The following is a 21,893-nucleotide window of genomic DNA, read 5'->3' as shown; positions in this document are numbered from 1 at the left end:
TTATTTTTCCTTTTTTTTTTTTTTTTTTGTGCTCGCTCTCCCGCTCTCCCTGTATCCCTCCTGGATCAGTAGCTGTCAGGTCTCAGGAAGTGGAGAGAGCAATGACTTGAGGCTGACGGCATGAAGGGGGCTGCAGGAGGAAGAGAGACCACAGATGTGGGGCAGAGCCCCTTCCAGACAGAACGGTCTTTGTCAGGCACCGCCATGGATCAGAATACACGGGGCTCAGCGGGGACTTTGCGTGTTCAGAATGGGTTCGGATAGGATTCCCGGGCTTAGGAAGTCGAGGGAGGAAGAGAACAACGGTCCTACTCCATGGAAACTTACTTTAGACTTTACTGTGCTTAGCAGAAGGTACTAGAAAAACAGGCGACTTGCCGACTGCAGAGTGAGTCAGGACCGGCCCAGATATGTGGCTTGTGTGCCGGCATTTCTCCGCTGCCCCGACTCGGCCCAAGCCTGCGGTAAATAAAACAGATCCGTGATTGAAGACGGATCCCCAGCAGCAAGGCACCCGGCGTTCTGTCCCTGAGCGCCGCGCTCGCCCTTGCTCCAGAGCGGACAGTGAGGAGGAGGCAGGAGCAGCCTTCTTCGTGGCCATAGGGCGGCGGGACCCTGAGCTGGGGAGTGGCCCTAGAGTGGGTGGGGGGACCCGACCCCAGGCCCATCTGCAGGGGACTGGTTGCTTGCAGGTCTCCTAACTGCCTGTGGGTTCCCAGGCCCTCCCCCAGAGGCAAGTGGGTGCTTGAGGGAGAGTTGGAGGGGCCAGAGGGTGTGACCAGAGCTTAGAGGACTCTGAATGCCAAGATTTGGGTCCTGTGATGCCCTTTCTGTGTGTAAGGGGACTTCAAAGTGTTCATGAAAAAACGGAATGAAAACGGAATTCATTTTGGTGCAAATTTTTGAAATCTATGTGTACTTTTTTTTTTCATAGTACACATTCGCATGAAATTTTTGAAGACCTCTTGTTAAGTACAGCCATTGTCTCCACATTGATGCCACTGTTTTGCTAACCAGAAAGCCAGGTCTTCTTATGAGTGGATCTCCCACATGGGGGTTCAGCAGTGATGTTTCTCACATTGATGATAACAAGCCTTATCTCTCTCTCTTTTTTTTAAAGATTTATTTATTTATTTGAAAGGCAGAGTTACAGAGAAGCAGAGGCAGAGAGAGGAGTCTTCCATCCACTCCCCAAATGGCCGCCATGGCTGGAGCTGGGCCTATCTGAAGCCAGGAGCCAGGAGCCAGGAGCTTCTTCCGGGTCTCCCACATGGGTGCAGGGACTTGGGCCATCTTCTGCTGCTTTCCCAGGCCATAGCAGGGAGCTGGATGGGAAGTGGAGCAGCTGGGACTTGAACCGGCACCCATATGGGTAAAGCCAGTGGTGGCTTTACCAGCTATGCCACAGTGTTGCCCACCCCCAACACAGGCATCCATCAACTTGGGGGAGCACATTAGATGTTGACCACTATAACTAAGATGCTTGAGAGAAAACACTTGTGCAGGAAGAAGGTTTATTTTGGCCCATGTTTCTCAAGCTCGTAACCCAGGATCAGGCAGCCCAGCAGTCTGGCATCTGATGAGGTGATGGACGGCAGAACGAGTGTGGAGCCCGAGAGACAGGAAGCACGCTCTCCATGGTTCACGTGTCTTTCCGTAAAGCCACCAGGACTCAATCAAGGGGCTCCACCAACTCAGTGCCGTCTGTCCCTTCCCAGTCCCTTCCCAAAGTCCCAACCTTTAGACGTCATCATTACCCTTATCCATGAACCATCAGCAGTCGACTTTGAGGACTACATCCCCAACACACGGGCTTGTGGGGACACCCAAACTAGTATCCAAACTACAGCAGGAAGTTTGCCCACATTCGGGTTCTTGGGCTCCACACAAGACCTAGTAAATCAGACTGTGTCTTTTTTAAGTTAATATTGTCACTTGCTTTGCTTTTGTATTGAGGTTGAACTCATATGCCACAGAGTACTAAAACCTTAAGGCGTGGTCCGTTGAATATATTGGTGTAGGCACCCCTGGATCTCAGAAATGTTCGGACCCAGGAGGCTCCCTCCTGTCCCTCCCAGATCTGCTCGTCTTCCATGGGCAAGTGCAGTTCTGATTGCATCACTGTAGCGAAGCTCACCTACCCTGAATTGTACAAGACTCTGCATCTGGCTTCCTTAATATCGTGTGTGTGAGAGACAGCCGCATAGTTGCTTAGATAACAGCTCATTCATTCTCTCTCATCTGGTGCCGCATCCCGTTGTGTCGATATCTACAAGTCATCTCTGTCCCGCTCTCCATGGCCTCTGCACTGTTTCCAGGCTTTTGCTGTTATAGTAAAGCTGCTAGAAATCTTTGCACAGACGTCTTTGGGAGTCCATTCGCACACATTTCTACTGGGAGAGGAACTGCCATGTCCGAGGGTGATGTGTGTTTTCCGCTTTGGTCGAGAACTGCCAGTTTTCCCGCGTCGTTGTACAGGTTCATCCTCGGGGACAGTGAGTAGGGACATGAGTTGCTCTGCGTTCTTGCCCGCACGTGGTGTCATCCAGACTTTTCCTTTTAGCCATTTTGGTGGGTGCATGGTGGCGTCTCCTTGTGGTTTTGATTTGCATTGCCCTGTGGCTAATGATGCTAGGATTCTTTCCTGAGCTTTTTGGTCTGTTTCATGGAGAGGCTGACCAAGTCTTGCCTGTCATTTATCCTCATAATTTGTAGGAACGTCTGTCCGTGGCCTATTCGCCACTAACTTGTTATGATTAACCCATGACCTGAGTAGGTGATGGTGAAGCTGGCGATTCACCCCGGGGTATGCATGTTCACGCTGCCTGCCGGCAGTTTGGGGCAGGATTGATGGCTCCCACAGCCTTGCTGGAGATTTGTGGAACGAGGGGAATGATGGGCAGAGGCAGAAGGTTTCAGAACTTCCTTTGGCGGCTTCCTATCCATCGCTCAGTTTCGTGGGAGCTGTGAAACCCAACACATGTCCCCCTCCGTTGCCCCACCTCCTGCTTTTCCTCTCTTCCGGGAGCCCATGGGAAAGAGCACAGATGCTCAGTTGGCCTCCATGTCTGTGTTTGGGGTGTGTGTGGATGTGACCTGCTCTGGGGCATTGGGAAGGACTGTCTCACCTCCTGCCACTTCGATGCCCACTGTGTAAAATCTAGCTCCTGGGTAAAGTGCTCCACATCCCATCCCTCTGCCACCTCTGTGAATCAGAAAGGTGGTAATGCAAGTTTTGGAATGTCCAGGTCTTAGCGTTCAAACGGTCATCCCGTAGATGGGCGTAGCAGAGGCTGGTGGAGGCGGGGTCTTGGTGAGAGGGTGGGCTGCTCTGCTTTCGAGTGAGATCCGCCTGAATGGGAGGGCAGCTCCCCTGCTGGAGGGGAGTGAGAGATGGAGGGAGGGGCAGAACACTTCTTTTATTTTTGCCTTTGGTCATGAGGGGAGATCCCACCTGCTATTCTCTGAACCACTCAGAGGGGAGCGGTGAATTGGTGCAGGAGGAGAGAAAATGCCCTGTCTGTGCATCATGTGTATGACTGTGTGTGTGTGTGAGTGCATACATGTATGTGTGAGAGTGTGCATGGGTGTGAGAGTACATTTGTGTGAGTGCATGTATGAATGTGTGAGTACATGTGTGGGATTGTGTAGATATGTGTGAGTGTGTATATGCGTGTGTGCATGAGTGTATATGTGTGTGAGTGCACGTGTATAGGAGTGTGTGTGTGCGTGTATGAATGTGTGAGTACATGTGTGGGATTGTGTAGGTATGTGTGATTGTGTATATGTGTGTGTGCATGAGTGTATATGTGTGATTATGTGTATGTGTGTATCTGTGTGTGAGTGTGTATGTGTGTGAGTGCATGTGTATAGGAGTGTGTGTGTGTGCGTGTACGGGTATATCTGTGTGTGAGTGTATCTGTGTGTGAGTGTATCTGTGTGTGAGTGCACGTGTATAGGAGTGTGTGTGTGTGTGTGTATGAGTGTTTCTGCTCCCCCACACCCTCCTCAAATTTGGCAGAGGCTACTTCAATGGTCTCAGAAGAATACTTAGAGTAGTGTAACAATTCATAACAATTTATAATGAGGGTGTGTGTGTGTTGTGGGCTCTAGCATTTATAATTATGAATCTCAGATAAGGATCTCTTTTTCCACTCGTAGGCTGGCTACGATGGCGAGAGTATTGGAAATTGCCCGTTTTCTCAGCGTCTCTTTATGATCCTCTGGCTAAAGGGTGTTATATTTAATGTGACAACAGTGGACCTGAAAAGGTAAGACGAGGCTTCTGCGTTATTGAAATAACTGTTTTAATGGCTCCCCCGACACACACACACACACACACATAAACACATACACACAGGCCAGGACCTACGGGTAGTATTGTGGGCATGTCTGGCCTCATTTAGGAGACTGAATTGAAGTTGTCGTGTGGGCCAAGGGGAGTACTTAGATGAGATTGCCTAGGCTGCAATCCCGGAGGAGTAGGAGTTGAGAACGCCATAGCAACCCGCTCTCCCGGCTTCGGGGCAGGGGTGCACCTGTCAGAAGCCCATTTGGGCACCAGTCCTGACCGATCACACTGGGGAGAGTTCACTTTGCCACCTCTGTACCCAGACAAGGGGCCGCAGAGAGGGAAATTAGTCCATCCTGTGTTAATGCGTTCCTTTGCTCTCAGCACCAGTAACACCTCTTGTAAACCACCATCTACTTGGAAATTCTGAGTGGGGAGGGCACCGCTAAGTCTTGGTCCTGAAGGCAAGCGCTCACGGCCACACGCAAACACTGCTGTTTCCCCTCTCCCAGGAAACCCGCAGACCTGCAGAACCTGGCTCCCGGAACAAACCCTCCCTTTATGACTTTTGATGGTGACGTCAAGACAGATGTGAACAAGATCGAGGAGTTTTTAGAGGAGAAATTAGCTCCCCCGAGGTGGGCCTCACGAACCAGGGCTGTCAATTCGCTTGTCATTTTTGTCCCCTTGACCAACTCATTCTAAAGCTCTTGGCTGCGGGTGCTTAGTTTTTTATGGGCTAAGGTACCTCCTCCCTTAGGCTTACCTGGGGTGTGCCACAGGAAACACAGGGCCATGTGGGAAACTTTGAGTCAGGATGGACTGCCCTTTGCTGCTGTGAACCTGCAGTTTGGCAATTAGGGTAGGAGGAGCTGGGACAATGGTGGGGGGTTAGCCATTTCTGGAAGATATGGGGTGCTTGTTAGGGTGAAGCATCATGGAGTGTTATGGAGAAGGCATTGTGGAAAAGGATGGAACCTTCCAGTCCAATGCTTTCATTTGAGCAGGGAGGAACCTAAGACCAGTGAGCCCAAGAGGACCTCCGTGTCCCAGGACTGGTCACTGTTAGGCCAGAAATTCTTGGTCCAAAGCCCTTCTCCAAGAAAGTGTTGCTTCCCAAACTTGAAGATAAAAAAAGGGTATAAAAACATCCAAAGGGAAGCCTCAATCGTCACCTTGTCCCCTCTGTATATCCTAACTCAAAAAACACCGCTTATCAATGACACCTCGATTTTGAACATCCCAAGGTACCCTAAGTTGGCGACCCAACACCCTGAATCGAACTCGGCAGGAAATGATGTGTTTGCCAAGTTCTCAGCATTTATAAAAAACACCAAGAAGGACGCCAATGAGAGTGAGTACCTCCAGCTTCCTGTTTTCTGCCACCGCACGGTCCACCATGTGGCCTCTGGTGTGGCTGCTGCTTAGATCCAGGGGACTCTGACTCATCTCACGGAGGGGGTGCCTCCGCCTTTGATTCTGTGCATGGGTTTCAAAAGATTGGGTGCTTCTAGAGGTTAATAACCCAGAAAATGATATTTTTAGGGAAAAATATTCACCATGGATGTGTTCCCAGCTGTGCCGTGTTCAGTGATGCTTCTGCCAGTGCCTACCTCATCATAGACTCTCCATAAATATTGTTGAGTCCATTGATGAGTTCTAGAAGTAGCAGCATTGGGTGGACAGCACAGTAATTTTCCAGGGAGGAGTGGATCCTTTATTCGGGTTTTCTCAGTCCACATCCTTCCTCCCCACACCCTTGCTGGCTGGCCGAGGCTCAGGAGGGAGGGACTCAGGCTCCTGTCCTGGAGCTGGAGAAAGAGACGTCTCACCTGCACGGCTGATCTGAGTCACTTCTTGCCTTTCTGTGTTAGTTTATGAAAAGAGCCTGTTGAAGGCCCTGAAGAAGCTGGATACTTACCTAAATAGCCCTCTGCCGGATGAAGTAGACGCCTACAGCACGGAGGACGTTGCCATTTCTGGAAGGAAGTTCCTGGACGGCGATGACCTCACACTGGCTGACTGCAACCTCTTACCCAAGCTCCACATTATAAAGGTTTGTCTTTCCTCCTCACGCAAGGGCTGAATACGTGAAGGAAGCTTTGTTTAATTCTGACCTGTGTGCAAGCCAGATGCTACAGCAATCTAAAATTACGGCTCTTGAACTAAAAATTCGAGCTTGTTTCTTTTCGTGGCAGTTGGCCTGGTCTGTTGCTGTTGCTATAACAACATACATGAGGCTGGGAACTATGAAAATAAGAGAGGTTTCTTTAGCTCATGGTTTTACAGATGAAAAGTCCAAGATCAGGAAACCCCATCTGTTCTACCCTTGATGATGGCATTGTGATGGCTGGAGGACGTGTGGAATGGATCACGTGGCAAGATAGGAAGCCAGAGAGATTCATGGGAATGTGTGTGGGAGACCATGTGGCAAAAGGAGAGCTAGAGGGACTCCTGGGAGTGTGTGAGGAAGATATCATGTGGTGAGACAGGAAGCCAGAGAGCATCATGGGAATGTGTGGAAGAGATCACATATTGAGACAGGAAGCCAGAGAGATTCATGGGAATGTGTGTGGGAGACCACATGGCAAAAGGAGAGCTAGAGAGCATCATGGGAGTATGTGAGGAAGAGATCATATGGTGAGGCAGGAAGCCAGAGAGCATCATGGGAATGTGTGGAAGAGATCACATATTGAGACAGGAAGCCAGAGAGATTCATGGGAATGTGTGTGGGAGACCACATGGCAAAAGGAGAGCTAGAGAGCATCATGGGAGTATGTGAGGAAGAGATCATATGGTGAGGCAGGAAGCCAGAGAGCATCATGGGAATGTGTGGAAGAGATCACATATTGAGACAGGAAGCCAGAGAGATTTGGGCACCAGGCTTTATCTGGGTTTATCCAACGTGTTCTTGCAGGAGCTAACTGGGGTCCCATGGGAACTACACCAGGCCCTCCCACAGGTGGCACGGCACACAAATGACTCAAACACCTCACATCCGGCCCCATTTCGTAAAGGTTCCGGCTTCTCGCAACACTGCTGGGACCAAGCTTCTAGCACTTGAACCTTTAGGGGCACCATCAGGCCGTCTGTAAGTCAAAGCAGCAGCCGAGTCCCAAGAATGTTGGGCTTGAGATGGGAACGTGGGCCCTCACTGCTTCCCTTTTCCAGCCTGAGTCCTGAACTAGAGAAAAGTGATATGTAAGCAACCTGAGGACATTCCCAGATTCTACCTGGTGTTGAATGCTTGAGGCTTGGAGATGGTGCGTGTTATCTGTGAGCTCGGCCAGTCATGGTGATGGTAGGGATCAGCAGAATCCTTTCTAGAGGGGACAGAAGAGTTCCCTGTCACCCTGTCTTAACATCGACCCTTGATCACCAGGGAGCAGCTGACAGCCCCTGGACTGGGGCCTTCCCAGAGCATTGAACACGGTGTGAATCACAGGCCATATGCCATTAGGGGTAAAGACTTTCTAGACCTGTTGTGCTCCAATGTTAGTAGACAGAAAGATTGTTTGGAGAGCTCCCTGGAGATGTGAGTTCCCCAACCCATACCCTGGCCTATTAAATCAAAACTCCTGGGGTGACCCTGGGGATTCCAGGGCAGCTGACTCCAGACTTGGACTCCTCTCAGCAGTACTTTCAGCCTCTCTGTCACTTATAAATGTTGTTATTATCATTGTCCCTGTTGCTCTGACCTAAGTAGCCCCAGATACCTCAGGAAGAAGCCCATGGCCTGCTCTGGAGCATGTTGGATGTTAAGTTCCCACGAGCTCCAGTGCGAGTTCTTTGGTCCAGATGGGAGAGACCCAGGGAAGCAGGAGTCAAGGTCCATGTGTCCTGATGATGCATTTGATGGTCATCTAGAAATTACACAGTGGGCTCAGACCCCCTGTAGTGCCAGTGCCGCCTCTGCCTACTCTATGGTATTCTCTTATCTTTGCTTCTGGTGTTGCTGTTTCTTCCCCCAACTCCAATCCTCACCACATTTGGCTTCTTCCCTTTCTCTCTCTCTTTTTTATTATCATTTATTTGAAAGGCAGAATTACAGGGAGGCAGAGAGAGAGAGAGAGAGAGAGAGAGAGAGGTCTCCCATCTGCTGGTTCACTCCCCAATTGGCTGCAACAACTGGAGCTGAGCCAATCTGAAGCCAGGAACCTGGATCTTCTTCCAGGTCTCCCATGCAGGGTGCAGGGGCCCAAGGACTTGGGCCATCTTCTGCTGCTCTCCCAGACCACAGCAGAGAGATGGATCAGAAGAGGAGCAGTTGGAACTAGAACCGGCGCCCGTATGGGATGCTGGCACTGCAGGCGGCAGCTTTACCCGCTACGCCACAGCGCCGGCCCCCAATTCTTCCCTTTCTCTTTCACCTCGGGCTTGAGGCTACAACCTGAAATGCAAGCCTTCCAGAAGATGCTGATCCCCCTGCCTAGGGAGTGTTTTTCAGTGCTTTAGCAGTGTGTCCCATCCAAAGCTTAATGAAAACACCTTGGTCCTGGAACCCTACTAGGTTCGAGAGCCATTTTCCACGAGGAAATCTATGCAGTTGTGTTTTGGCTTAGTCCCTCTCTATGACTGCTCTTTGGTCTTTGCAATGAGTTGTGTACCATCACAGAAGGACACAGGGGCTGAGGAGGAGCAGAAGAAAAATCCCAGCCATACAATGTCGGTTTTCACTTGCTTAGTTCCTGTTTAAGAAACGATTTTCTATCTCAGTGGAAGGGGTAAGCTTCAGAGCGGGGTAAAGCAGCCCATGGCCCTGATGGAAGACCTAGCAGCAGAGTCTTGAAAGCCATTTAGCACTCAGAATGCCAGACAGCTTCATGGTCTTCAGGGCTGGAGTGCTTCTGATAGATGATGAGACTCACTCTAAGGGAATTACTATAAAAGATGGGCATGAAGGGCTTATCATTTATTCCCTTTCCTGAAACCCAGAAGAAAACAGTTGAAAAAAAAAATAAGAGTAGTGGCTTGATCATTCAAACACCTATAGAGAGATAAATGAGAAACCTCCAACATGAAGAGTAGGACTCGCCACACAGTGTGAGGTGTCACAGAGGGTCACAGATGCGTGCATCTCGATATCGTTAAGGAAGTTCCGAGGCCTCACAAAGTCAAAGATACAATCTTGGAGTGCCCATCCCACTCATCTTCATTTGAGAGCAAGGCGTGCAGTGGGCATGAGCGAAGCAGTGAAGAGGCCACTTGTGAGCTAAGCTCCCCAGGGACGTAGAAGTGAATGAGGAGCCACCCAGGGGTGCTGTCTGACTAGTCTGTGACCAGCTACTCATCCAAAGGAACCACTGGGAGGAGATAAGGAGTAGGAGGAGAAGGGACTTGGCATTCTGCTGTGGCTGCTGAACAAAGAAGAGAAACAAGGGACCATCAGTGACCAAGCTGCACTTTTAGCCATGGTGACTGCTGTTGAACTCTGAGCCTCAAAGTAGAAACCCAATCCTAAATTTTAGCCTAACCCTAACCCTAACCAGAACCCTAACCCCTAATCCTAATCCTAAACCTGACCCTAACCCAAACACTAACCCCTACCTTAACCCTAACCCTACCCTAACCCTGAACCAGAACTTAACCCCAAACCCAACCCTACCCTAACCTTACACTAACCCTAACCATAACCCTAACCCCGAACCTAACCCCTAAACCTAACCCTAACCCCGACCCTAACCCTAACCCTATCCCAAACCCTAAACCCTAACCCAAAACCTACCCTACCCTCACCCGAACCCCAACCCTAACCCCTACCCTAACCCTACCCTAACCCTAACCCTACCATAACCCTAACCATACCCTAAACCAAACCATGCCCTAACCCCAACCCTAACACCTAACCCAAACCCTAACCCTAACCATAACTCTAACCCTAACCCTACTCTAACCCTAACCCTAACCCTAACTCTAACCCTAACCCTACTCTAACCCTAACCAAACCCTACCCTAACCCTAACCCTGCCCTAACCCAAACCCTAACCCCTAACCCTAACCCTAACCCTAACTCTAACCCTAACACTACTCTAACCCTAGCCCTAACCCTAACCCTAACCCACCCATGGGCAGAAAATAGAGCAGTGTCTGTTGCAGGTGCTTGAGCATCGATAGCCAGCCAGTCTGCCTCCGTCCTTACCTAAATCTCGTTGCTCTTGGCAGTACGTGTAAACAACTGGTGGGCCCAGCAGAACTGCCTCATTCAAACATGGGAATAACCAGAAGGAATCCAAGTGGGGCCTCTCTGTAGATAGAGATGAGTGACAAAGAGCGAAAAAAAAGATAAAAGGAAAAAAGCAACGAAAGGAAAGAGGCAGATGAGAAAGATACGTGTGTGGAGGATCAGCTGTAGGAAATTAAGGCTATTCCAGACTTCTCTGTAGTCTTAAGAAATGGAAGAAAACATGGACGCTTTGAGGAAAACATTCAAAGACACAACCTATGATGTCAAAACTATCACAAAGGATGGTAGGGAACAAGAAAATATGTAAACAGAATAAAATAATTGCACAAATCAAAGTTCTGTTAGAAGCAGAAAAATGCATTGCGGACATTGGTCAGAGATTTGGAGGCTTGGCTTGAGAAAAGCGTGCCAAACCAGCCAGAGAAGAACCAGAGAGAGAAAAGTGACACTGAGACCCAAGGTATACACAACTGGGAGGAGCAATTGGGTGGAACGGGGAAAAGGAGCCAAAGGAAGATTTGAAGGGAAAAGGATTGTGAATGAAAGATCACGTGGGACAGCGCTGCCTCCCCCACCCCACTCCACCCCCTAATGATGGAGCCATGCTGAGAAGTGCTGCTGAGCTTTGAGAGTGGAAAGGCCCCTTGGGACATCCTGGCTGCCATCCTGCTCACAACCCATGAACAGTAACAATAAAAAATAAATGGCTTCTTAGTGAGCCATTCAGAGCAGCCTCACATGTCTTCATAGCCATACTGAAAATCAGAAAGTAGTGGTCTACAGCTACAGAGAATTTAGGGGAAGAAAGTGGAATGTCAGGATTTGGGATCTGATTTTATACCTTTATCTGACTTCTGGGTTCAATACACAATCCAGAGACTTAAAAAAATTGCTACATGATATAGTAATAAAATGATCATCAATTTAGGTATCTAGGAACAGAGAAGGTGTGTGGTAAAAAGGAGAGGTGTGTTTCAACTCAAGACTTGTCTGGAGACCAGACACCAACAGGGATTATGGAGCGAGAACAGAGCTAGAATAGGTAACCCTGGCTGTGTTACAGCCTTTGGAAGGGGCAAGAGGGAGAAGAAATGGAAAGATGTGGAGGTGCGCACATGTCCTTGTTGTCACCACCAGGACAGGAGCATGGAAGTTATAAGTCAAGAGCTGGAGGCCGGCGCCATGGCTTAACAGGCTAATCCTCCGCCTTGCGGCGCCGGCACACCAGGTTCTAGTCCCGGTTGGGGCACCAGATTCTATCTCGGTTGCCCCTCTTCCAGGCCAGCTCTCTGCTGTGGCCCGGGAAGGCAGTGGAGGATGGCCCAAGTGCTTGGGCCCTGTACCCACATGGGAGACCAGGAGAAGCACCTGGCTCCTGGCTTCGGATCAGCGAGATGCGCCAGCCTTAGCGGCCATTGGAGGGTGAACCAACGGCAAAAAGGAAGACCTTTCTCTCTTTCTCTCTCTCACTATCCACTCTGCCTGTAAAAAAAAAAAAAAAAAAAAAGAGCTGGAGAATTCCTACGATTTAAAATTATAGAAGGCAGAGTTAAGACAGAGCCTAACCCTTCTAAGTTACCGGAAATGGAAACACACACAGACACACACCTCCATAAAGACCGAAAACAAAATAACTAGTACATTCAGCATACACAAATGAACTTCTGAGAGTTTGCAGAAATTGGAATCAAAGGGTAAGTTTATTTTGGAAAAAGAGCTTGAACCCCTGGCATGCAAGGGAGTCTCCAAGAAGTTCTTGTAAAATACATCCTATGAAAAGAACTAGGCATGGGTAGTTTGAATCGTGTCTCCCACCCCTACTCCAGATCCACATGTTGCCTCTCAGAATGGGACTCTTTGCAGAGGGAATCAGCGAAGAGCAAGCCGTGTTGGCACTCGGTGCACCTGCTCCAGCAAGACCAGTGTCCCAGCCACAGGAGGGTTCTGGGAGCAGCAACAGGCATCCAGCGAGAGGACCTGGGGCTTGGACTCAGTCTTCTGCAAGCAGAGAGAGAGAGAGAGACAGAGAGAGAGAGAGAGAGAGAGAGAGAGAGTTCAGAGCGCATGTTTCCCAACGGCCTTCTTAGGGAGCCCATCTCTGCTGACATCCTGATTTTGGACTTGCAGCTTCTAGGACTGTGAGAGAACACACCTCCGTTGACCTAAGGCACTCAGTGTGTGGCTCTATTACGACCACCCTTGCCCACAGGTCCCCTCCCTTGTACCAGGCTGGGGGACATCTCACTCTACTGTTTCTCAGCATATCCCTTCCCACGGCCCTTTCGTGGGGTCCGCTCTCTCTCTAAGGGCGGGGTCCTGTGTCTGTTGCTTGTGAGGCTGTCCCCTGCGCAGGGCAAGCTCACAGCCCAGTGACTCTGCCAGTGGCAGGAGGATGGAATTCTGCAGGGCAGAGGCACATGGGAACCTGGCATCAGCGCAGGAAGTGAGGCTCAGCAGGTGGAAGGGAGAGGGCCCTTGACAGGGTCATCGTGTGTCTGTGCACTGAATAGCATGCTAGCAACCACAGGAACAGAAAGTCACAGGAAACACAGCGGAGTACAGAGGAAATTCTTGCCGGGGGGTCCCAGGCACCATTCGTGGTAACTCGGCGGGCAGCATGTGGAGTCCAGAGTCTTTATCACCTTGGCCAGTTCCAAGATGCTCCTTTGCAAAGCCACTGTGCCACTGGGGGTGGCCCCGATGACTGTAGGCTGCCAGCTGGGGTTGACAGAGAGGACAAGGCGCGTGCCTCAAAGAACCGACGATCTGATTCCATTGCCTGCGTTCGTGGGATTCCCCTTTACTGATCACTTCCTCTTCACTTCCAGATCGTGGCCAAGAAATACAGAGATTTTGAATTTCCTCCTGAAATGACTGGCATCTGGAGATACTTGCAGAATGCGTACGCCCGGGATGAGTTCATCAACACGTGTCCGGCTGACCAGGAGATCGAGCACGCCTATTCAGATGTTGCCAAAAGGATGAAGTGAAGCTGACTCCGGCTGAGTGAGCTGGACATCGAAAACAATGTGTTCTGTGTATCCCACCCCACAGCAAAGTCTTTGCAAAACAAGGCTCGTGATGTGCTCTGTGGAATGCCGCATGAACCAACGGCCTTGTAATTTGTCGGCTCACCAAGTATCTTAACATACCAGTATTTGTTGTTCTACACACCAAGTACCTAGTTTGTGCAAAGTTATATCTTTGACATTCACTGGTTTTATACTTAGGACATGTTTTTTGCAGTCTACGTTTCAAAGCAAATTATATTTGGGCTTGATGCCTTCGATTATTTTTTTTTAAATAGGTCTATCTGATAGTTTTTATAATCACATATAGCCTTCTTTTCTAAATTATGAGTGTAATTTTTTTTCAAAAGGAAATACTGTTTATATAATTAAAAAGCACACCATCACATGTTTTGAAACAGCATCAGAAGATAAAAAAGAAGTTAACAGTCACCCAACATTTTACTCCACTTAGTGATTGATAACTTCTTCCAAGTCCTCAGTCCCACGCACATACAGGCGCGCACCATCACACCGCACGGGATTGCATTCGTGTGGTAGAACATGTGTCATGAAGAGCTGGCCAGAGACCCCTGGGTCACGCCTTGATCATCCTCCCCAGGGAGCCCAACACGGACAGGCCTGGCACCGCTAAGCTGGAGAGGATGCCTCAATCAGCTTTCCAAGAGGCAGGGAACTGTGGAGTGGACAGGCACACGGACCAGCCACACGTGGCCCTCGTGCTGCCCTGTGACAGCTCCGGGACACCAGGACACTGCTGCCAGGCGTGGGGGAGAGTGCTCGTCTGTGTCTTTGGCCCCAGCATCGTTTCCAGTCCTGCTGCTGCTGCTCCCACCCCCCTGAAGACGGTGCCTATAGGAGAACTCTTCCGTCAGCTGCAACTCAGAGATGCTTCCTGCCCTGCGTGTGGAAAGTGAAGCATGCACTCCCTGCTGCCTTCCGCTGGCCGCCCTCGGGGCCCAGGGAGGGGCTGGTCTGGGCTGTGGCCGCTCTGCCTTGTGTGATCCCGGTTAGTGTTAGGGCAAACCCAGGGAGAGGAAGTCCATGGGCAGTTCTGGCAAACAGTCCAGGCAGGGAGGAAGTGAAAGGTCTTGACTCAGAAGAGTGTCGCTTTCTCTATGACTTCCCCTCCCCACCATCCCCCAGCCCCACCTGGGGGCTGTGCTGCTGGGCCCCACCCCCAGCATGGAGGACAGCACGGGGGGGGGGGGCTGGGGCCACCATCAGACCCTCGTGGCCTCTTAGACGTCATCCCTTTGATGTCACCCACGTCCAGCAGGAGGCCCCGTGGCACCGGCTGTGGTGGTAGCAGATGGAAAAGGCTCATTTTTCTAGTCCTTGCCTTCTGTGTACAGGCGAGCCACGTGAAAGATGGTGGAGTGCATCCAGAGAAACTGTCCTGGGATTTGGTGAAAAAAGTGAAGAACACGAGACCGTAACAGGAGACCACTTCCTTTCCCTGCTCCCGGTGCCACACTCTCATCCCTGCCGGCTGCTTTCTTGATCAACCATACCTTTTTGGAGTTCTGGTCTAGCCTGGTCACATCATTCCGGTCTAGCCTGTTATTTTTAAATCTAGTTTTATGCTGTTACTTTATGTTTGGTCAATTAGTCAACTAGCAGAGAGGTTCCTAGTGTGGATAACGTGGTAATTTTTTAGATGTTAAAATGATCTGCATAAAATCTAAGTGGCTTGAAAATTAAACAGATTATAAAGCGTGTAAGTGGGACCAACTGCCTTTTGCGTTTGTTTATTTTACTTTACGTTCTCCAATTAAAGAAATGAACAGCCGTGGCTTCCGTTCTGATGACGCTCCTGTGAATCAGAGATAATCAGTATTTGAAGGTAATTGAGTTGTGCACCACAAGGAAGTTTCCACGGGGCCTTGGAGAGGCCTGGAAAGAGGGAGGCGCCCTGGGGATAAGGTGACCTCTCCTTGTCCCTGCGACCATGCAGGCGCTGTGATTTGAGCACTGGGGTCCTGGGTCCTCTTTCCCAGCCTCTGCCCCACCCATCGCAAGCCTGCCTCTAGCCAGGCCCCGCCCCCGCCTGGCCACGCCCCCGACACGCCCCCAGCTCGCTTCAGCCCCGCCCCTGTGCTCGGTACCTCCCCCACCGCAGCTCCACCTCGGGCCTTGTCCTTTCCCAGCTGGACTTCTGACCCCGCCCCCGCCCCCCTTTGTAGCCCTGGACAAGCCTCTGTCTGTGGGAGAGCGGAGGTTTTAGGAACAAAAAGTCCTTGTTCTTCAAAACCCGCCGTACAAAATGCAGAGGGGCAAATGGGGCGTGAGTGAGCGAGGCTGCGAAGAGAGGGTCCCTCCCTTTTGTCAAAGGGAAGAGACAGCGTGAAGCCAGAGACCAAAGCCAGAGCAGGTGTATGCGGAAGAGTGAAGCCTGGAGGCGCTGGCTCCCCGGTGAACGCGGGCCAGAGAGCGCCCCTCCCCTTACAGACCAGCGACAAAGGCGCGGGGTGCAGGGAGGGGTTGGGGGTCTGAGCTAAAGCTGGGCTCGTTCTCAAGGTCCTGCGAGATCAGGGTGCGAGCCGGGAGGCTGGGCTGCACTCTGGGGGCAGAGCTCAGGCCCATGGCTGGACTCCTCAGAGGGTGGTGTGCCCAGCAGTGCGCGCAGGGTGGGGCTGTACGTAGGAACCTGAGAGGTCAGATGGAGCTAAGGCTTTTTGTCTTTGCCCCAGCACTCCCTGGATTCTGGCTGCCTGAGGCCTGACAATTAGAAAAAGGAAAACAGAAACCAAAGACTTCACTCTCGCACGCAGGATCTCCAAACGCAAGCTGGGCGAGGACAGGTGAGGGTCGCAACGTCTTCCTTTCTGGAGCCTGCCCAGCAGTGCCGGTGCAAGGATGGGACCTGGTGCAGGAAGGGGACCAGAGCCTCCACAGGGAGCTTCTGGGCTACAGGCTTATCTCCAGGAGTTGAATACTCGCCGAAGTCCCGAGACAGACACCACACACACACACACACACACACGCACACAGGTACGACACTGCCACAAACACACACACACATTCACACACGTGCACATCGACATGCATATGCACAACACCGCCACACACATGCACATTTATGCAGATACGCATTCACACTCATGTATACATGTACATAACACAACACTGCCATAAACACACAGCTAAAGGTGCACATTGACACAGACACATTCACACACACGCACACTCACACAAACATGCATATACACAACACTGCCACACACGTGCACATTGGCACAGACACATTCACATGTACACATATACACACAAACGTGCCATATACATATGTCACACACATTTACACACATTCACACACATAAACATACACAGCATTGCCACAAATACACCTACAGGTGCAAATTTACACAGCTACAATTCACACACACATAAGCACAACACTGCCACACACATCACATTTACACAAACGCACATTCACAAACACACATAAAGATAGCACTGCCACACAGATGTGCATATTTACAAGCTACACATTCACACGCTAGTGTCACAGACACAATCTCATATACACACTTACACAGCTACAATTCACACACTAGTGTCACAGACACAATCTCATATACACACACAGCTACAATTCACACACACATAAAATAGCACTGCCCACACAGATGTGCACTTACAAGCTACACATTTGCATACACATCAACATACATTATATACGTACCCACAACACTGCCACAAATACACCTACAGATGTACATTTACACAGATATACATTCACACACTCATACACATATACACACAACAGTGCCACAAACACACATCACAAATTTACACACATTCACACACATGCCCACCAGGCACCCACACACATACACACACCACTGCAGGATGGGCTCTGGGCTTCCTTTCCTTACCATCCAGTAGTGACCTGTAATTCACTCTTAGCAAAAATCCCACCTACCCTTTGGTCCTTACTTTCAATGGTTCATAATTAGGCTTTGGAAAATTTCAGAAAACATAGCTTTAAAAAATAAACAAGTAGAATTATATCAAGCTAAGAAGCTTCTGCAATGTAAAGGAAACATGAAACAGTGAAGAGACAACCGACAGAATGGGAGAAAATATTTACAAACTATGCATTTGATAAAGGGTTAATATCCAGACAGAAAACTCAACAACAACAAAACAAAAAATCCAGTAAAGAAATGGGCAAAGTACATGAACAGTCATTTTTCAAAGGATGAATTACAGATGGCCAACAGACACATGAAAAAATGCTCAGGATCACTAGCCATCAGGGAAATGCAAATCAAAACCACAATGAGGTTTCACCTCACCCCAGTTAGAATGGCTCTCATACAGAAATCAACAAACAATACATGCTGGCAAGGATGTGAGGAAAAAGGTACCCTAATCCACTGTTGGTGGGAATGTAACAACTCTTATGGTAGACAGTATGAAGTTTTCTCAGAAATATGAACATAGACCTACCAAATGACCCAGACATCCTACTCCAGGGAATTTACCCAAACAAAACGAAATCAGCATATGAAACAGTTTTTTGTACCCCCACATTTATTGCAGCTCAATAACAGCTAAGATATGGATCTAACCCAGAATGTCCATCAACTGATGACTGGATGAAGAAAATGTGGTATATATATATACACACACACACACACACACAGACACACATACATACATACATACAATGGACTACTAGTCAGCCATAAGAAGAATGGAATCTGTCTTTTACAAGAAAATGGATGCAAATGGAGACCATTATGCTTAGTGAAATAGGCCAGTCCCCAAAAGGTAAATATGTTTTATCTGATATGTGGTAGATAACATAAAATATAAAATGTATAAGAATGACACTGACATCTTATGATTTGATTATTGTTTTTAGCCCTTGTCTGTACTCCTGTGGGAAGGGGTCTTTCTACTCTTTAATTGTTAAACATTATAGTTAGAGGTGCATTAAGCCTGTGACTATAAAGTAAATTGAAATTATGTTATTGTAAAAATTAAGGGGAAAAACAAGGAAGAAAGGAGGGGGGATTGAGAAAGGGAGGGATGAAGGGAGAGACGTATGGTTATATTCTTAGAATTGTATCTATGAGGGGCCAGCGCTACGGCATAGTGGGTAAAGGCGCTGCCTGCAGCTCTGGCATCCCATAGTGGTGCCAGTTCTAGCCCCAGCTGCTCCTGTTCTGATCCAGCTCTCTGCTGTGGCCTGGGAAAGCAGTAGAAGATGGCCCAAGTCCTTGGGCCCCTGCACCCACATGGGAGACCCAGAAGAAGCTCCTGGCTTCTAGCTTCAGATCAGTGCAGCTCTGGCTGTTGTGGCCAACTGGGGAGTGAACCAGCGGATGGAGGACCTCTCTCTCTTTCTCTGCCTCTGCTTCTCTCTCTGTGTAACTCTGACTTTCAAATAAAATAAATCTTAAAAAGAAGAATTATACCTATGAAATACATGAAATCTGTTCTCTTTATATTAATAAAAATTATTCCAAAAAAATACTCCCCCAAACAGGGGCTGGCATTGTGGCATAGTCGGTAAAACCGCTGCCTGTGACACCAGCATCCCATATGTGTGCTGGTTCAAGTCCCGGCTGCTCCACTTCAGATCCAGTTCCCTGCTGATGTGCCTGGAAAAGTAGCAGAAGATGGCCCACGTGCTTGGGCCTTTGTACCCACGTGGGTGATCTGGATGAAACTCCTGGCTCTTGGCTTCAACCTGGCCCAGCTCTGACTTTTCTGGCCATTTGGGGAGTGGATGGAGGATTCTCTCTCTCTCTCTCTCTCTCTCTCTCTCTCTCCTTTTCTCTCTGCAACTCTGCCTTTCAAATAAATAAATACATCTTTAAAAAATAAAAGAAAACCCTAAGCTTGCTTTTACTTTACAGGTAAGAGAATCAAAGGGTGCATCCTTCTAATGAGAACCACAAAACTCCAGATACATAAAATGGGTAATGGAGAGAATGTCTGTTCACGCCACTAACTGTCTTCCACTTCCATCTGGTGGTTTAGTTCTGATCCCTTCTATCTGAGCTGTTTCCCTTCAGACACCTGAGTTTTAGTGGAACATGTCACCCATCTCAGGATGTGACCACTTTGCAAGGCCAGGTGGATGTGTGCACCCTCTGGTCACCAAAGGACCAACGGCACAGTTCACTGGAGCCCCTCTTGCTGTCCCTGTGTGTTGGGCGGCCTGGCAGGGGTGGCACCTGCCTTTGTAGCTATGGGTTTGACCAAGTCATTGTTCCCATTGCAGAGGACTCTAGCTGAGTCTATGTCAACCTCTGCCTTGAAGGCACCTAACAGGGTGCCTGAAGTCATGATCCAGGGGGAAATTGTGGCTGGAGGCATGAGGCAGCACAGGTCTCATCTGGAACACCAGAACTCTCTCTCATGGTCGCAGGGGAGGCGGTATACACGGAAGCTGTCTGAAAAAGCAGCAGTGTCTCTGGCAGCAGGCAAATGAATGTTTCTGATGTTTGCTCTTCTGCTGGGGTAACTCAAAATAATAAATCCTGCAAATAAGTTGTTAAAATGGACAGGGCACGGACTTACAAGTTCGCAGCACCTTGATCCGTTCTCGCCGAGGTGGGTGGCACTTCTGTTCTGCAGCCCTGGTTCCCTACAACCAAGCACCCCTTTCCCCTCCCTGGCCCTGCAGGACGGTGGGCTCCAGGGCTCAGCTGCCCTGTATGGTCAGTCTCATGGGCTGACTAGGGGCTGACGTGGGCATCCGTCAGCCCGATGGTGGACTGACAGCTCCATCAGAGACCCCTCTCCTGTGGCTTGGAGACTCTGTTCTCAGTTGTGCAGTGTTTTCTTGAGGCCCTGAGACTTGCGAAAGCAGATACATGAGAGTGAGAGGCTTCACTAAACCCAGAGCCCAAGGCCCACCCAGGCCAGTCCCTGCTTCTCACCAGCAGGTGGCGCTTACTCCCACTCCTGACCCAGGTGGGCATCGTCCACCGCTGGCTGGAGACCCCTGTAGCTGGGTTGGCCCCTCTGGTTTGAATCAGTCTCCGGTCGCCTTCCAATTCCAGCTGGGGCTCTGGCTGTGAGCCGGGTGGCCCATGTGTCAAAGGGTGGACTTTCAGGGCAGGCAGTACTGGTCTTGGCCTCAGCTCCCAGGAAGGCCACACCCAAGCGTTCAGGTCAAATTGGGAGGGGGACTCGGCCCTGTCGTGTGGTTTTCTGCCTTGACATGGAAGTGTTTTCTCCCACCCAACTCTAACACAACTGCTCTGGATCGCCCCTTCCCCATTTTGTCTGTGCAAACCAAAAGGGTGGGGGAGGGAAGGGCATAGACAGGCCCTACTCCCTTGTAGACCTCAGGAACTTGAAGATTTTTGCTCTGCAGGTTCAGAGAAACTTCTCTGGTAGCGAGCCATAGAAATGAGCCCTGAAAGGATAGCCTTGGGCTGCTCCGAGACCCTCTCCGCCCGCAGTCCAATGAGCCCAATGCTCCCCACGGAGCCAAAGGCACCGATGACTTGGGGATGGAACGGATTTTCTAGAAGGGACAGGTTCTAGATCCTGAGACGCCTGCTTCCTCTTCTCGCCAGTTCTGGCCCCTGGGCCATCCCACCTCCCTGGGTCGGCTTGACCTAGAAGAAAGCCTGCTGGCATGTGTGCAGGTGGCCAGCGAAAAGAGGCACTCTCCCGCCTGCACCCAGGCCTGTGTCCCTCAAAGCTCTTCCTTAGCTCCTTGCCTGCCCCGAGGCACAGAGGGGCTGCCCACCGTGGGGTCAGAAGGCAGAGGAGTGAGAGTTCTGCTGCCTAAGAGAACCTGAGGCCACCACCAGAGACCTGCAGGTCTGGGCTGAGTCCCTACAACCAACTTACCTGTTCTTGAATCAACGGCCAAACCATCACTAAGTCTATGCATTTGAATCTCATTACACAACTCTATCAAAAGTAGCTGGGCAGGGGCCAGCATTGTGGCCCAGCAGGTTAAGCCACTGTTTGGGACCCCAGCATCCTGTATCAGAGTGCTGGGTGGAGTCTGGGCTATGCCACTGCCAACCCAGCTCTCTGCTAATGTGCCTGGGAAGGTAGTAGAAGACAGCCTGAGTTCTTGGGTGCCTGCCACCCATGTGGGAGGACCAGGATGGAGTTCTTGGCTACTGACTTTGGCCTGGCCCAGATCTGGCTACTGTAGCCATTTGGGGAATAAACCAATGGGTGGAAGTTTCTGTGTGTGTGTGTGTGTGCTTCCCGCTTTCTGTGTCACTCTGCTTTTCAAATAAGTAAGTACAAAAATCTTCACCAAAAAAAAAAAAAAAAAAAAAAAAAGAAAGAAAGAAAAAAGAAAAAATAGAACAGCTCAGCAGCCGGGCAGTCTGGGCACCTGCTTCTGTGACCAATCAGATCACGGTCCTCAGGCTGCCGCACAAGCTATGGC

General features: G+C 49.9%; 1 protein-coding gene across 1 annotated transcript in view; it reads left to right on the top strand.

Moving 5' to 3' along the window:
* Positions 1-15,229, top strand: part of CLIC6 (chloride intracellular channel 6) — a 45,214-nt gene extending 29,985 nt beyond the window's left edge. Inside the window, exons 3-7 of the mRNA XM_062175346.1 lie at positions 4,162-4,271; positions 4,804-4,929; positions 5,539-5,645; positions 6,166-6,347; positions 13,304-15,229. Of these exons, the coding sequence (XP_062031330.1) occupies positions 4,162-4,271; positions 4,804-4,929; positions 5,539-5,645; positions 6,166-6,347; positions 13,304-13,465 (687 nt within the window). The 3' untranslated portion in view covers positions 13,466-15,229. The remainder of the gene's footprint in view (positions 1-4,161; positions 4,272-4,803; positions 4,930-5,538; positions 5,646-6,165; positions 6,348-13,303) is intronic.
* Positions 15,230-21,893: the final 6,664 nt, after the last annotated feature.

This window comes from Lepus europaeus, chromosome 2, assembly GCF_033115175.1.
Source record: "Lepus europaeus isolate LE1 chromosome 2, mLepTim1.pri, whole genome shotgun sequence".
Taxonomy (NCBI): domain Eukaryota; kingdom Metazoa; phylum Chordata; class Mammalia; order Lagomorpha; family Leporidae; genus Lepus; species Lepus europaeus.
Note: the sequence above shows the minus strand (reverse complement) of the source record. Positions and strands in the feature narration are given on the sequence as shown.